At 37.4% G+C, this 17,905-nt stretch overlaps 1 protein-coding gene across 14 annotated transcripts in view; it reads right to left on the bottom strand.

Moving 5' to 3' along the window:
* Positions 1 to 1,590: 1,590 nt before the first annotated feature.
* Positions 1,591 to 17,905, bottom strand: part of EBF3 (EBF transcription factor 3) — a 171,892-nt gene continuing 155,577 nt past the window's right edge. For 2 of the 14 annotated variants that reach the window (XR_013594828.1, XR_013594831.1), the window contains exons 12-17: positions 16,402 to 16,467; positions 15,609 to 15,786; positions 14,280 to 14,468; positions 13,720 to 13,917; positions 6,328 to 6,451; positions 1,591 to 4,229 (exon numbers count right to left, since the gene is read on the bottom strand). Coding sequence is in view for 7 of the 14 variants with exons in the window: in XM_078643494.1 (XP_078499620.1) it covers positions 6,390 to 6,451; positions 13,720 to 13,917; positions 14,280 to 14,468; positions 15,609 to 15,786; positions 16,402 to 16,467 (693 nt within the window). In the remaining 7 variants the exon portion in view is untranslated. The remainder of the gene's footprint in view (positions 4,230 to 6,327; positions 6,452 to 13,719; positions 13,918 to 14,279; positions 14,469 to 15,608; positions 15,787 to 16,401; positions 16,468 to 17,905) is intronic. The other 12 variants (XR_013594832.1, XR_013594833.1, XM_078643495.1 and 9 more) reach the window with 9 other exon arrangements.

The following is a 17,905-nucleotide window of genomic DNA, read 5'->3' as shown; positions in this document are numbered from 1 at the left end:
ATCCTTACTGTCCTGCTCTCTTTGAAGACCAGTTTGTTTACCCAGCCCCTTCCTGGCCTGTTCTCTGTAGCTGCAGATCTAAACCCACCAGATGACCTATGTGCAGCCCAATTTGGTTATGCCTCTCAAGGCTGACCAAGCAGGAGAGGCTGTTAGAAGGCTGGGTTTTGGCTCACAGAAAAGAGTGTTCTGTAACTTCTTTTCTGTATTAGTTATGATAAATTCACCAGTAGACAGTTGTTGGATTACTAATCTTTTTGTATAAGGCCTTGAAATATTATTTTAGCTCACTCTTGTCAATACTTACACTTTATTACAGTTTTCCCATGTAAGCCTAGTGAGCAAAAATGCTATCATGGGAAAACCCGAAATCTGTAGGTTTTCCCTCACCAGGGCATATAAAATATCTTTTAAAATGTCCCTGCTTATTTTACGTGGCACCCTGCCCTGGGGGGCCCAGGGTAGACCTTAGGGGTGACTTATATGTAAATATTAGGTAGTTTAATTCGCTGAAAAAGTCTTTCAAGCCAAAGTCGAATTTGAATATAATTTCACTTTAAAAGCAGCTTGCAAAGAAGGACTGACTTGTAAAATGGCAGCAGGCAACACAACAGTGCACACTTAAGGGCATTAAATCTGCTGGGCCTCTAAACGTACATGCCCTACCATATACCAGGGACATACGGGGCAGTTGTCAGTACCAATTGTAAGTACATTACATTTACCTTTTGATCACAGCACTGGCCTTGGGCCAGGTTAGCAGAGCCCTTGGCACAGTCAGAGTTAATTACTACCAGCATCAGTCAAAGAATAAGGGTGATGAGGGCAAAAAGAATAACTTTCTCACAGTATGTAAATATACATGTGATATTTGTGTAGCGCCAACTTAGCTGAAAAGGCTGTGGGCACTGTACAAGGTGGAAGCCAAGCATGCATTCAACGAGTGATAGAAGATGTAGCTGGTAATTGGATTGTTACTGCATTGTGAAGTTGTCTTCTTTAAAGAGGTGTGTCTTGAACTCTTTTTCTAAATTGGAGGATGAAGAGTCTGCTGTTGGATAAGCACATGATCAATACAAAAAATGAAATATGTATGATTGTGAAAGGGTGAACTTCAGAGCTTTGGAAGAGGATTGTGCTGAATAAGTAAACTGGTATGTTATGTTAGGACTGTGAACCCTTTTGATGTATTTCAATAACAACATGGATACGGTGGTGCTGATTTAGCTAGTCCATCTCAAGAGTTGTCAAGCCCTACTTCAGTCCAATTCACCTTCAGAGGAAATGGTGGGTCTCAACTCCATTTTAAGGAACCATAATTTACATACATTATATTCAAGAATAAATTATAAGATAACCCCTCAAAAGTGAACCTTCAATGGAAAACACAGGTATATTTAGATATTTGAATTGAAGATATAAGTCTCTCTGTCTAATATCCAAATCATATCAATTAGTCTCCATACTGATAATCAGCCTTTATGTTCAGCTAAAGCAGGTTGGTTATTTAGAAATGAAACCTACAGTTTTGGTTTTGTTTTCCATGTGGTGTCAGATATTTTAATAATCAAACTTCAGATCAAATTAAAGTGGAATTCACAGACAGAAATACTTTAATTAAATATTGTGTAAAATGAACATTTTATACAGTTAAATATCTGAAAATAATTACAGATAAAACAATTTCATTGTAGGGTTTTTAACAGTAAAATCTACAATTTAGTGAAGCGTTTAGTTTGGAGACAATGAAGCAATGAGTGCATTGACTAATTGATCTAAAACATAAACTGCTTGCATTTTGTAACTTAAATGGCAAACTCTATAAAATGTACACATGATTTTTGTTGCGTTAAACCTCTCCTGTACAAAGGAAACACTGAAGCAATTTAGCTTCAATGTTGAATATTAGGATTATCCTCTTAGTCAAGCAAATATTGGCTAGTTAAAAATGCATGTGCAGTACATTTAACAATTGTAATACACAGCCTTATTTACTGATTAGTCCCTCATATAAACACTTTACTAAAATGTGCATTTTGCCTAGAAAGACAAATGACCCTCCTATTTGTATTGTAATTCTGCTGCATTATGAGAAAGGTTTTTGCTATGCTGCAATAGCAAAGCATGTAGTGCAAAGAAATAAAAGTTAGACATTCTGTCTCCCTCTCTCTCAAGCTAAAGATTTGGCACTATCAGGCACAAAGTATTGATGACATCAATCCAAAAGAAGTCTTTTCTGTTGGATACTTGTAAAAAGTTGATTGTTAAAAATATATATAATGTTGTGTAAAACTTAATTTCACACAAAAGCTTGGTGCTGAAACAGTATGAGGTTTAGAATAATGCAGGGTGCAGCAGAAACACATACAGAAAGGAGTGACAGATTTGTTAACCAGGTTTGTGCTTTTTTAACTTTTTACACCATTAGCTAATCAAATGAAGTGGTAGTTGGCATTTATGGTGCAAGCCTGTGATACAACAGCATAACATTTTATTTAAATAAATCCACTCTTAAGGCAGCAAAGATGCTTATGTGGCAAACTTTTTAATTAAAATATTCGAAGTGAATTTTGTTTAGAAATGTAGTTCTCTGAATGTTCCCAGTAAACACAGTTCAGCTATGTGGCAAAGTCATGAGTGGCAGCTAAAAATGACTTTTTACATTCTATCAATAAAAAAATCCTACAACCACAAATGTAATTGTCTCTCTGTGGCTGCAGTTCATGCACATTTTTACTAGTATTCATAACAGCCATGTGGCACAATTTTCTTCTGACTATACAACAAACAACTTTTATTCAAAATTGTTTAGATAACTTAAAATAATATAAAAATAAACAATGAATTTGACTTTTCCTTAACATAAAAAATGGACGGAAAGTCGAAACAATAACACATTTGGAATTACAAATGAAATGATCGACGCAATAATTCATAAAAATGTAATGCACAGTATGAAGGCAACTGTTCTTGGCTTAATGCTATTTTCAGCATCACATAACCAGGCCATGACAAAACAATACATACAAGAAACCAAATAAAAAGATGGAAAGAAATATACATTTTTTAAGATAAATACAATATTTATAATTGATATGTTACAAAATAAATCCCCCTGGTGACCGCAAGTGTTTATGTGAAATAAAGTGTTGCAATGAGTAAGACTATTTTATTCCTCATGAGATTATTAAGGAATAAAATGTGCTTTTCTAAATATTTAAGTGGATCTCAAATAAACTCAAGACAAGTGTATAAATATTTAGCTACAACTTTGGCAAAATCACAAAAGTCTACAATTTTATAACCACATACAAAACACATTAGGGAAGAAGGATTGAGAAGTCAAAAGGACAATTTTCTGGTACAAGAAACATAGACTTCACAGTAGCCTAAGAATGCAATAATATACAGTGCTAGCAATAATTTGAAAAAAATGTTGCAGATCACACTTGCTTAACAGGAAGCTCTAGCAGTGGAAGTATAGTTTTACCAACGGACAGTAGCATTTGTTCTCTGTCAGTGTGCTTGTTGAAGGCAAGAGAATTCAATATCAAAGTTACAATTTCTAACTACAATAAGTTACAAAGTTTCATTTCATTTTATTTCATTAAGATGACGTTAAGCAAGGATAAACCCCCTCCCTCATCCCTCTCGCACAATGTGATGAATTCATATATTTAACTTTTTTTCCAGTTAGATGGCTCATACCTCCTTGGCCCCCTTTTTTCACCACAAAAAATATTTCACATTATAGAGATACATAACCATTGTGATTTTAATTATGAGTACAGAAAAATGGTCTGAGGCATTTTTCATCAGTGTTTCATGGCAATCAAAATGGTGCATCCATGAAGTTTCTCCCAACACATAGCAAGTACTAGACATAGCCAAGACGTAATCAGAAACTTTATACAAAATAGGAGTCGCTTTTTTCCTTGTTCATCAGGACTGAGAAATGTGAAAATATGACAAAAATTCAGTCAAAAATGGAATTGTTCATGAAGAAGTAGATTGTTTGCATGTTGATTTTTTTATAGTTCAAATAAAATCTTTAAACAAAGTCTTTTGTAGCATTTATTTGTGTTGCTGATTTTTTTCTGGAAGATAAGTTTCCATCAGCATATCTTAATATAATAAACAAGTCCCCTGAAGGCCATCCACTGAAGCTTTTGCTACAGTAGGTAAACGAAAGTGACTTTACATTGGTGGAACTACAAGCCCAGACATAGCTGAAAGAAAAGAAAAAAAATATTTAATTAATAAAGATTCTAAGAGACTAAAAGAAATAAGCTTACTCACAACATTTAGAATATGATGAGTCAAACAAGTGAAATACAGGAATAACAGACTTTACTGGTAATTTCATAAACATTGAATATGCTTTAGTATCTGATGGGATGAATGTATACAGCAAGGCATACAATGCAAATGTGAATTAAACACAACTACCAACAAATACTTCACTTTTCATGGAAAGAGGATTTTGAATACGTTTTTGCATAGCTTTCTCCTACATTCGCAATATTTTTACTAGCATTTTAATAATGGCAAACAGTGGCCCAGACTCCCCTGGGACAGACTGTGTTGACAGCTGATAAACAACATGGTAATTTCTGGTAATGTCAGACAGAGCCAACTCACTCACAAGTCAAGGAATGAACATTTCAGGGGTTCCTTAATCAAGAGGTTTACTGACCTAAGATAGGGGTCCAACTAGACAACTTAAATATGTAATTTCTTGAATGTTATTTTACTTTATCGGTGGTCCAAAAATGACCCACTTAAATTCAACAAGAACTGGGAGGGTGCACTACAGAAAAGATAAATATTTTATCTCTCACTAACCATCTTGGATTTTCTCCAGTAAAACGTGCTTTATTTTTGTCTTTCATAAATAGGCACTTTGTAATGTTGTACCACATAGTGTTGTGTGTGTTTTTCACTTAAAATGAGATTGTCAGCTAATGTATGTACAGGAGTTAATAGTATCAATATGCTCATGAAGCCAAGTGAACTTCAGTTTCTCACTTCATTCATTTGAACATTTTAAATGTTTTTCAAACATAAGGGTACAACTTTACGGACACTAAGGTTTGGGTATGAATACCTTTAAAGTGATATAATAACTTAGACCTGCTATATGTTTAATTGTATGAATTTTCTCATTGTTAAATTATGAGGTGTGTTCCATGCTACTTTCATTAGAGCACAGCATGCTATTTATCCTATTACTGTTGCTATATGAGGTTTCACGCAGCTATCAGATCACTTTACCTAAACAGATTTAATAGAGTATTCTTATGAATTATCTGTCTAAGTAGTTTTGCATTATAATCAGTAGCCTTTCTAGGATAGCTTGCCTACTTCACAAAGGATATGCCAATCTATCTGGTTAAATTTTTAAAGCCATGTTTTTTTAATTCAGAAAATTAAACAACCACTATTTGCTCATGATTTTTCTTGTTAAACATTGTTTCACCCCTTGATATGTTGGGAATGGAAGAATAATGATAAAAATCTTCATTTTCATGTACTTCCTGCTAAATTTATATTTGCATAAATGGAATAAATGCCCCACACGAGGCCCAGGTTATTTCTAAGTTACATAAATGAGGTTTTCATCCCACTGTACTGAATTGTAAGAATGCAAATCACATCAAATATACTGAATGTTGTGTTGGTTACACCACCGGTGGAACCAGTTTCCTGTACTCAAAGGCAATATGCCATTAACAATTTTATTTTGTTACTGTGTCATATAGTCGTTAACCAAGAAAGATGCTGCTTTTCATATTGTATTAATGTTAAGCATATGAATGATATGTGTTATGATATATTAAAGGGTATAATTTGAAATACCAAATAGAAACAATAAACTGATTTATTTGAAACTTGCATACCCCATAGATTGAACAGTTTTAAAATGTATAATGTTTGGCAGTAGCACACCCGCTAATTTCAAACCAAACTTTCCATGTATTAGAGCACAATTCATAGGACAGAGAAGATATATTATATTTTAGTTTAGTTACTTTAAAATCATGGTTGCCACTTTTTCAATGCACTGTTTAATGTGAATACAAACATATCTACATTGGTGTTTTATCATGCAAATTGATTTTTCAGAGGATGAAAGCATGAGATAAACAACACCCATCTCTCTCTCAATATCGATTAATATAAGGACAATCTGACGGGAGACATCATATGTATATTTATTTATAACAAATTTATAAAACGTCATTAATGAAACATTAAGGTTTTCAGGCAAACCTCAAAAATTAGGAAAAGAAACATTAGGGTTGAGGTAATGAGACTAAGACCCACCTGGGAGTATGAAACTTAACACACCTTCATGAATGATTTTTAGAGATGCTGGGTTTCCGGATTCAAAAACGACAGAACCGACTTTGCTCAAACTTGGCAAAAGAATTCAGCCTGTCAATCCCACCTGAAATCCAAAATTTCAGGCAGATTGGTGAATGTTTATTCAAATTATGGGCAACTGAAAAAGGGGGTTATAATGGGAGTTACATTCAAGCCTTAACTATATATGTGGAAGTGAGCACAGGCAAAATGTACACATGGATCACACAAATATAGCATGTTCCCTCATTACATAAAACCTCTACTTCATAATTGATCTAGGTTAACAAGGTGTTGTTCACATTGGTAAAACTGAATGCATATTTTTCTTAACAAGTTGATATCAATGACATGTAACTTTAAAATGTGTGTCCTCTTCTCATAGTTCAATACACTTTGCGTTTTTAAGTTACATTCACAAACTGCACTTCATATTCGTACTGTCATTTACTATTATGAACAATAATGCTATATTGCAATACAATTAATGCAAATCCAGGAAAAAACAAATGATATTTTGTGATACCTTCTTAAATATTAAATTGTATTTGTTATATTCATCCCCATCCCTGGCCCTATCATTAATAGTAATGCACTATAAGGTAAAAAGAAAGATTATTTAGCCCGAAATGTGTTTTTATTTGTGAATAGATGTGATCAAGTACAGTATTGCCACAAATACTTTCTTTGACTGAGAAGTGTGTCACATCTAATGTCTGTATGCCACTAAAAACCTAAATTAAATATGACTATATTTTTGTTTTAAAAAACTGAGATGTTATTAATTGCTCTGCCTCGTAAATCATCTAGTCCTTGGGAACTACGTACACATGCATACTTTATTTATGTAATGCAGGTATTCACTGCTCATATTCTACTAAATCTGTAGGATGTTTTGTGTGTTCATGGGCTCCACAAACCACACATTGTGGTCTGACTCAGGGGTTGAAAATTGAATCTGTAGGCCATGTGTTGCAGGTATGAGATTCCTGTTACTCATGAAGGTTGTAATTCATTATGCAAGCAGTGAAAAAATGTGCTGCTCATATACTCTCTAATGCTAGTTGTGTGAAGAAGACATAGGAGAGAAAAGGTCTGTGTACGGGCAATGCCGTCCTGATTTTTAGATTCAACTATTTATGTTTCTCATATTTATTAATAGAAAACCAATTGTGCAAGCCTTCATTCACTATCTTATGCATTATGGAAATTATAAACACAATTTGGCATGTGGCTTAAGTTTCGTCGACACAGTGCACTTTTCAAATGTTTTAATTTTGAGGCAGCATATCTAGGATAGTGCAACATTATCCATTAAATCATTTTGCTAATCTACTTCAGGAAAACAAAAAAAGCCAATAGAAGTTTTGGCAGCATGCTAATTTGTGGATCACTTTAAAACATTCACAGTGCACCATTATCACTTAAATACTCAAGGTTAAAACATCTCATATATTTTTAATGTGCTATTACATGAGACATGAGTATTCTATAGTATTGCATTTTATTGTATTGTATTGTATTGAATCGCATTGTAATTGCATTTATATAGTGTTCAATACCCTGGCAAGACATTGAAGAGTGTTACGCTAGACAGCATGGTGCTTAATAATCGAAGTGTAGTGATAAGCCCAGTCATTAATGTTGGTTATTGGGTTTAGTCTCATGCTTTCAAGGAGACCTTGTCATACATTAACTCACTTCAACAAAAGAGAGGGGGGACCAAGGAGCCAATAAAGGTCCAGTGTCCATGCTCCTAAACCAAATCTGTTCACAAAGAGAGGACAAAGTTCCTATACCAGGGTGCAAAAGTCACCCACGTATCTGAGTGCAAATAGTCACCCATACATTAAAAACAGGGAAGAATGGGGAAAAGTAATCCTAGGTAAAAAATACCCTGATGGGAGAGGGAAAGACATACTACATCCTCTGCTGCCCTCACACACCCCGGAGGATGTCATGCTTCATCATCGGGCAATTTTGCTCCTCGTAGGGCCGGCGCTGCAATTCCCTACGGGTCCCCGAAGGGTCACTTTATCAGAGATCTTTTAGAGGATTAGCCGGATGTTGCATACATTAACTCACTGTCTGCACGGTGGATTAAATTAGTAGGAGTTAAATGTGGCATTAATGGGTTATGTTAATTTGTGCAAACTGTTATATGTGACCGACACTACATTGGCTCTTATTTAGATATGGTGCTAAATCCCTGAAGTGGTTATACAATCACCACTTTTGGAACGTGTGTGATCTTCTCTGAATTTGAGGCTTGACTTTTGGTCTGTCACAAATTTCTTGTGCACATGCAGTCCAAAGGCAAGCAATGATGCATCGGGTGTTCTGCATGTTACAGCAGTGGCGGCTCCTCCTCTAAGGCGGAGGAGCGTCATCCCACTGACTTCCATAGGAAAAATAAAATGATAATAATGTATCGTTATTATCATTTTATTTTTCGATTGAAGTAAGTGGCTCTCATGTGGGGCGGAGCTGGCGAGAGCAGGGAGAGGATTGGTTTGCACACCTTAAGTGCGCTTGACTGCTTGGGTGGCCCTCTCAGACCAGCGAAACAGTCCTGCGCACTTTGCATCTTCCCCACCAGACTTGCATTACACAGCCCAGTGAGGAACATGCAAAGACTCCTAGTCCTCATCTGAGCGCCATGGTGCAGCACTCGGACCAATCACAATGCTGCATTCTAGCGCTCTGATTGGCTTTGGGGGCCCTGGGAGCCCGGGTGCTTCCTGCTCCTCCCTGCAGCGAGCAGATTCAGGAAGAACAGGATGGGGATGAGGTGGCCGATGGCCGGGCCAGGTAAGTGTTTTCTTTTTATTTCGTTCCGTCCCGCACCCTCTCACCACTCCCGATCGGGAGCAGCTGCTACTGTGTTTCAGCACAGTTGCGTGCAACAATCAGAATGGTTAGCAGAATAGGCCCAAGGGACAAGTCAAGATAAGATGATCTCACACCTGATCATTTACAAAATTTGGAGTACCTTCAGGTGTTGCTATGCGGTGTGCGTGTGCCCATTACACCCTTCCATATCATATTTAAAGTTTATGTTGTTATAGCCTGCATTAGACTGGTCAAATCTGGGCTAATTTCATGTATTTAGGTAGTTTGTAGGAAGTGCATAGTATCCACCTATAATTTCAGATGTTTATATTGTCAGATATGGCAAAACTGAGGGGCAATTGAAATCCCACATATTTACCAAGACACTCCAATAAGGGCCTGAATTATCAATATATTGCCTGAGATTGAATGTAGTGGGAGAATACTAAAGAGTGGTTTAATAGCCAACATAAAGGTGAAGAGTGGACATAGGAGCTTGCAACAATATGTGATACTGGTATGTTTAAAAAACACTATAATATCAATAAACCTGCATTAATCTTCAGCACTATGGGAAGTACCCAGCCCAGATTGCAAATGTGACTTTATGGAATCACAGCGGATAGCTACTGATCAATAATCAGTTCAACCCTACACTTAAGTAGGTTACTTATTTCAATATGAATCAATTTTAATTATCAGTAATGCAAGTATGTTGCAGACAAGGCAATGCAGTCATTGGACACATATTTTTTTAGGTTTATAGGAAAATAAAATATTGCCCTATTAAAGAAAAAACTTCTCTGTTGTTGGAAATATTTCACTTGTGGGGCAGTAAGGTTCAGTGGTGTGGTACTGCCAAAGGGAAGATGTTTGTTTTACAGTTGTGATACCAGTGAGCTTCCAACCATTAAGTGAAACATCAGTATTTCACTTAATTAGTGGCAGATGATGTCTCATGTGGAACCCTCCAAAGGAGCAGAGTCGTATATGTTTGGTTCCCTTCCCTGCCTCAAAAACCCTCTGAATTGCTTCTGAACACAGGGCAGACTTTTGGATATCCTGACCAAGAAGTGGGCTCTAAATTTAAATATTTCCCAAAAATGTTTGGGAAAGGTTGGTCTGGTACAAACATTACCAGCAATGAATGAGGGCTTGGATAATAAATGGTGGAAAGATATGTTTCCAACTGTAAGCCATTCAAGTATTCCAAGGCAGCGAAAGGCCTCCTGTATAGGGTGATATGGACCACCAGTTATAACTTTCAAGCCTGTCCAGCAGCTGCTTACTGCCTATGTCAAGACAGCACAAGGCTCATTATAATAAAATGTAAAGATGCATGTTTTTAGAGTAAAGTGGAGAAGCTAAGTACTGGAAATTATTTACGTTGGATATGCTTTCGATACTATTGAAATTTGGAGAAATGCACACTTTTAGGTTTAAGTGCTGTTAAATTATTATTAAAATATACAGTTTTAAAAACATGACCTATACTCCTTATCTGGATATTTACGCACTGAATAACTATCGATGGCCTTACACATAAGAATTCTATATCACTTTACATTTATACATGTATGAACACCTCACAATGGAAACCAAAATGTAATTATGTTATGTTAATTTACATTTCTAGAATTATCCAAAGAATGTGATCGTAAGATTTCTATATCTAGTGTGTGAAGGAAACGTTAACTGATTTCTGCATAATATTATTTTAAGCCTACAATTAAGGTCAAGCCCCCTCCTCTAGTCCCTTTGGATATGGATCTGACCAAACACTACTTACAGCATTGTGCAATTAAGTTCTAGATTGTGTATAAAGTGTATGTGTTGCTGATGCAGTTTGGAGCTGTGCTTCTCATTCTCATTTGATGCACACGTGGTAAGGCGTTTATAAATCACTAGTTGTGCCTTTATCAACAATTGCCTTTTTCCTCACTAATAAACCGATGGAGAATAACAATTTCACTCCTCATTCTTAATAATGTAATATATTTGTCCTTTGGTGACAATAGATTCACATTATTATATAATTTGCCCAAAGCATTTAAATAAATTAGAGCACTGCCTTTGTATCAATCAATTAAAGCTATAAGCAGTAACTAAGGTATGAACCTGTGTTATCACAAAAATGTTCCCATGCACTGAAAGGAAGAACTACAAGCTTGATTCCCTCTCCCCTTACTAAGCAGTGAAATGGGTGTGTGAATACCCTGTTTACGTTTGCATATCATCTTTTTTATGTGTTAAGAGGTATGCATTAGCATGAAGAGATCCGGCATCTGGGTCACTTAGTGACATGTTTGGAGTATGGGAAACCACTATGCAGTTGCTTGCAAGATTAGGCTATGAACAATAGGAATTGTAAGGTCCATGGTGCGTCTTCTGCAGTGAAAAATCCAGTTCATATTAATTTTGATGCCATTAAAATAAAGGTACCTTAAGAGCAGCGGTTGAGTCACAAGCTCATCCTAGCCCATGACCTACACTGACTTTAATACCTTCCTGTGTTTTACCTCTAAACTCGTCTATGAAAATATTATGATTTTGGACTTTGAAGAGGGGACACAGAATCTTACTATAAAAATAAAAATGATTTGGGAGACGAAAGACAATGGCACCAGTATTGTCTTCTTTTCCTATATCCTTAGACGAATTAATGAGGTGCAGAAGGTGCTCTGTATCTGAGCTACCACCATGAGAAAACATATGCCCAACCACGCATAAAGCACTTTTCCTATAACCCTTTCGATTTATTGTAGTAAATAAATAACCCCTTCCTATCTCAATAGATCTTTACAGCGGTACACTCTGCTTTTTAGAAGAATAATGTGCGTTATCAATTACGTGTTAAAGGGAAAGCAAATATCTGCCATTAATGAACAGTGGGCAACTGTTTTTAATCTCCCAAAATGAGTATGTACCCAGAGAAAATAAAGTAATCACTGTATTGCAGTTGGTACTAGGCCAAAAACTTGGCAGGAATTTTAGAAGGGGTAGTCATCACATATTTATGCATGTGTGTGTGTGTGTGTATTTTTGTATGGGTGTTGGTGTTTGTGTGTGTGGAATACCCACTTAAACACACGTTTTACATACAATCCATAATATATGCTGTACGCTTATTAGAGGAATGGTGTGCAGTGGCTAGCAGTCAAATGCTTACTCTAATATGTGACATCATCATATGCAGCACAACGCTCAGAATTATGTGTGAGAGGAGACAGAGCCTTTAAAAACAGAATACTTAGCCATTTGTATAATGTCACTGTAATGGACATTTAATACCCAAAGACACAACAACAGTGACACATGTACCAACGGTGTCACAAAATGTTACATATATGACTATGGGACTTACAGGAAACTATAAAATGATATGTTATGGGTGCAAATTCAACACCATAGAAGTGAATATTAGAAATGTGTAGAAAATAATGTTAAACACATTACATAGACAGGTGTATATAACATAAACCTCATGCAATTGCACAAAAAATAGTGCACACACACACTTACACAAGTAACTATAACATTCCAAATTAACATTATATGATGTAAGCTCTCTGGATTGCAGCTTTAATGAATACTTGTCTTTTTAAATGCAGTAGTGGCGATGCCATAGGGTGCAGACCACAAGGAAAATTGCAAATGTATGAACAGTTGTCAACTGTTAATATATACATTGTAAATGTTTCTGGTTAAATATCACTCCACCCTAATACACACTAAGCTTTAGAGTATACTTAGGGAATCACTATGATGATATTAATGTGTACAAATATTAAATTTTTCTATAGATTTTTGTCCCATTTCAGTTTTTGAGGTGGGGTTATGATTGCACTTTAACTGAAATATTTTAAAATATTGCAAAATAGACAGACATAGCTCCCAAACTACAAAGTATTGAGTAAGTCAACAAAGGAAAGTTGAAGCATTGTCCCAGTAAAGTCAAAGAAATCAAAAATACAAACACATGTCCTGAACTTGCATGCAACCCCTTTTCTGGTTATTGGGTAAAGTCATGGGTGGAAACAGCTCCGCAGCTGACAGTGTCAGTCAGACAACCGAGAGGGTAAGTGAGAGATTAAGCATGGATGGTCATGCTACACTCAGATTTAAGATACATTTAATAGTTTTACAATTTCAAAGACATGAATACATGCCAGCTTAAGGAAAACATCTAAATTCAACATGGAGTACACCACTGGCCATCATCATTTTCACCATAGCCAGCCAATATATGCTGTAGAGCAAATTGGGTACTGTGAAGAATTATGATGGTGACAATCATTAGTCCTTACTGCAAGCAAGGATTCACTTACAATCCTAGCGTACTGGTGGTGCTTTATATTTTTTCTGCAATGCTGGTTGTAAAATGGCAATACTGCGAGCCAGGAACTTTGGAATACGAATTTTAAATGCTTTTTTTCAAAAAAAACAAATGAAAACTTATGATTTAAGTGTATGCATTGGAAAGTCTGCAATACACACACAAATTAGAGATATCCAGCTCACCTTGAAGTCCATTTCCATTTGCACTGGTGCAAGATGGTGGAGGAGAAGCTTGGGGCCTGACAACGGGAGCAAAGGCGCTCTTTTGTTTCACTGCAGAGATGACATTGGCAGGTGAGAATGAGAAAATGCCGTGTGTACTGCTACAGTTTGAAGGGAGGGTGACCGAAGAGGCTGCCATGGTAGGGCTTGACGGCACTACTGCAACAAAGCAAAAATAATCAGGACTCAGACTGAGGAGCTTTTTAACGGCAAACATGGAAAAAAAGAGAGTGCGAAGGCCTTGCCTCTTAAAACAGAATAAAAAATTGAATTAAAAAAATGTCCTGGCTCGGCCACTCTCTGCTTAACAGGCAAACTCGTTTGAGTTGGACCCCCATTAAAAAACTATACACACTAAACTTGTTAGCAGATCATAGTATGTAGCATACAGGTCAAACATAGCTAACTGCATTTGTTTATGTCCAGCCTCCAAAGTCACCTCCTTTCATCCAGTAGCTTACATCAAAGACAATCAAAGTAACACCGACATTGCTTGTGAGTGGGCGGAAGGAGACACTTACTGCCGTAGGGGGAGTTGGCGGAGGAACCGTTGAGGAATCCGGGCGAGCCAGGTACTCCGAGGTTGGGCATGCTGGCGTTTCCATATCCGTTCATGCTATTGCTGACGGTGTTGTAATTAGACTGCTGCGGGGTGCTGCTCGGGACGTATCCTCGTGGAGAAACACTGCTTGTGTTGCGGCTGTAACCTACTGTGAAACACCCCGCCCCAAAACGATAGAGTTATTATCATTATTAATGGCGGCGCTCTGCATCGTGCGGCATGTTAGAGGCCATTATCGATCAGACAGCTTTACCCCGGGACGCCCGCTACTCCCTATCAACTATTGCTGCGGCAGATAACCTTATCACACTGAGCCTGCTTAAATCATCTCGGAACACTCCGTGTAGCCTCTCTTTCTCCCTCAGACAGCCGACAAAAGCTTTCTTCGATCCAATTGTGTCATTTTCCCTCACATTTGTCTTTAGTAGCAATTATCAACAGGCTCCATCCCTGCTTTGTACCAACACACCGAGTGAACTTTCCACCTTTGCAGACCTTCAAATGCCACAGCTGACAGGAAACAACTTGTTTGTTGCAGTGATTTCACTTTAAAAGGCTGCTTTCAGGTCTTCATTTCTCTGATTGATATTTTTATACTGGGGCCCGGTACCTTTGCGCACCGGGTGCCTCTCTGGAAGGTAAGCTGAGCTCGGCGGTACGGAGTGAAGGATTGCACAGCCATCATTAGGCCAACAAGAAACAAGCGTTCTGACACTGATGGGCTGCGGGGAAGCCTATCCTGTCTATGGCACTTTATAACATACGGATTTGCAAAAACTGCCCTGGGTGACCGATTATCATTTTTAAGCTAAGAAAGACAATTATATCAGAAATAAACAGCTAAGCACAGTACACCCAAGACGTCCTCTGTTATTATATGATTTTAAATAGTTACTAATTAAAAAAAATAAGTTTTATGTCTCTTGCCTCATACTTTCTTAAATGGGAAATTAGAGCACAAAACAATGCCCCCAAATAATGTCTGTGCATATAAATAGTTTGGAAAACTGCACATGCAACCTCAGCACATAAGCGATATCACTACAAACGTTTCTATAAGCAGATAAACACTTCCACGTCAAGTAACACTTTTGATGTGTGTCATTGTCTGATTAGAACCAATCTATGTTTATCAATATTAAGATCAGATTTTTGGAATAAATACAGAAGGTAATCAGAGGTGTCAAGATGCTTTGCTGATTGTACAGTGATGGCATTGATCAGTGTTGATGTAGTTAAATCCATCACTTCAAAGGTCATGGCAGGTCACCCCTTGTACTAGACATACCTTGGTCATTACCTTGTGAAGATTCCGATACGTTAACTGCTAGCTGACTGCTGAAGGAGTTCACTCCCATCATGCCGCTGTGAGAAGGAGTGTTGGCAAGAGAAGGGATCTGGTTGTGATTGCGTGGTACGCTGTATAATGCTTCGGCGATGTCAGCAGCTCGTTTCAGGATAATTTCCTATCAAGTAATAAAAGCATACATTAATAACATGTAGCACCTAGTCTGACATAGTGTGAGAGGTAGGTGGGCATGTTAAATGGACATAATGTGTTTTTGTCACTTTCCTCCTGTTTACACAGATGAGCATAACCATACACTCAATAACATAAGTACTAGCCTCTGACAACTTCCACATAATGAAATGAACCTACAAAGAAGTAAACACTTAATTTGTCTTTCAAAAGAACAAATATAAATTGTCTTCATCTGATTATTTCAACATATATGTTTCGATATTGGGTCACTATTTATTACACTGGTTACGAAGGTTTAAGTAAGCTGTTCTTTTAGTAACCACAGGTTATTGAGTGAATGCAAGGCACATTTCTTGTTTTAATTGCTGCTTGTGTTCTTGGCATCGCATATGTTATAGTCATTGTGGAGAGACAACTAGCTGTAAGAAGAAAATATGTATGAAACGTTTTACTTGGAGGACTGCATCAAATCCGACAGTTCTCATAGGTGCTTACAGAAGCACCCAAAATATAAAAAAAGGGGTTTGATACAATTTTGTAATCTATACCTTGGTGTTGGTTGTCTTTACTGACTAGAGAATGTACAATGGGAACGTACCTGGTTATTGTGTGGCATCCCATAGAGGGCTTCGACAAGGTCCGCTGCTCTCTTCAGTAATACTTCCTAAAGACACAAGATATGTTGTCTGATTAGCAACTAATCGGTGGAAGACATGTTTCATACACTGGTTAAAATATGACCTTGCTTGGAGAACTAGTAAAGTGGGTAAACATTATTCAACAACACGTTGAAGCTATTAATATTACACCTGATGGTGGTATTACACGTATAGGAAGGTATTTTGTTTTGGACTTCTGATTTTAATCTGAACTTAGATATGAACCTAAAAATAATGTTTCCCCCTGCATCCAGCTGCTCAATTATGATTGACGAGAAAGAGTGTTTGCTGCATGTAGCTGTGGTGCTGCATTCTCGAAGCCAGTGCTCGAGGTTTAATGATGTGGGCTTATGGGTATTAAACAAACAAACACATGGCGGAGATATGAAAGGCGCAGGCATCACATTTGGCTGTTAATTCCTGGCACTTTAGTGGTGAAGAACAATAAGTAATTTTCCATATCTTAATTAAACCGGCAGAGTTCTAACAGACAACATCTCACCCCTAATTCATGCCCCAAATTTGCAAGTGAGTTCAATGCCTTAGTCCTCTCTATTTTGAACAATAAAGTGAATTAACTTGGGTTAATCTAGTTCTTTCATTATGACATTAAGCATTTTTTCAATTAACCTCTTTGACTGCATGTTGTAAAGGACTCCATAAATGACTTCTTATTCTCAGTGTTGAGTACTTGTGCCGGAGGGCATGGATGCACTGAATTCAGTCTTATTCATGTCAGCATGCCATCGCCTTCTTTAACGAGTACAAGGATTTGCCTATGGTTTACTTAATTTTACATGCTCGTGGATTTGCACTTGTAGGTTTAGATAGCTCTTTGAATACGGCTCTGGAGTTTGAAAGAAAAAGCACGTTCCACATGGATTGTGGAGTCCGGGGTGCCCAATTCCGTTTTTCTAAAATGATCAAGTAGCGTGAACGTGCATCCAAGGGTAATCTTTGAGTCCTCGGCACAGCCAAATTGTCAAAAAACGTATGGGACATTGTTATAACCTTTTTTATTAGGGTATTTGGACTAGACTGGAAATTCAATATCTTGTGTCATTCTAACCCTCTCTCCCAGCTACTGCGAGAGCAATATAGGACATCTGGTGTGATAGAAGCTTGCGTATGTGGGAAACGGCATTTACAACACAGGCTTAACCACGCATGCCATTTCAACGCAAGCCAAGCAATGCTTGCCTTTACCACACATAAGCCTTAATCGTGCAGAGGCGTAGTTAAGGCAGTCAGCACTCTATATGTAGAGCAGATAGGCGGGGAGAGAAACAGGAAGGATCAGGACAGGAAGGGCCGGGACACGGCTTAAGTAGGGCTGGGGTCAGGGGTAGAGGTGGGGGTTCTGGGTAGTTTTTTGGGATGGAGGAAGTTGAAGGGCTCAGGGTGATGGTCTGCGGTCGGGGTCATTTTTCTGGCTGGGGGTCG

The sequence above is a fragment of the Lissotriton helveticus genome, chromosome 5_1 (genome assembly GCF_964261635.1).
Source record: "Lissotriton helveticus chromosome 5_1, aLisHel1.1, whole genome shotgun sequence".
NCBI classification, from domain to species: domain Eukaryota; kingdom Metazoa; phylum Chordata; class Amphibia; order Caudata; family Salamandridae; genus Lissotriton; species Lissotriton helveticus.
The sequence above is the reverse complement of the archived record's forward strand: the minus strand, read 5'-3'. Positions and strand labels throughout refer to the sequence as shown.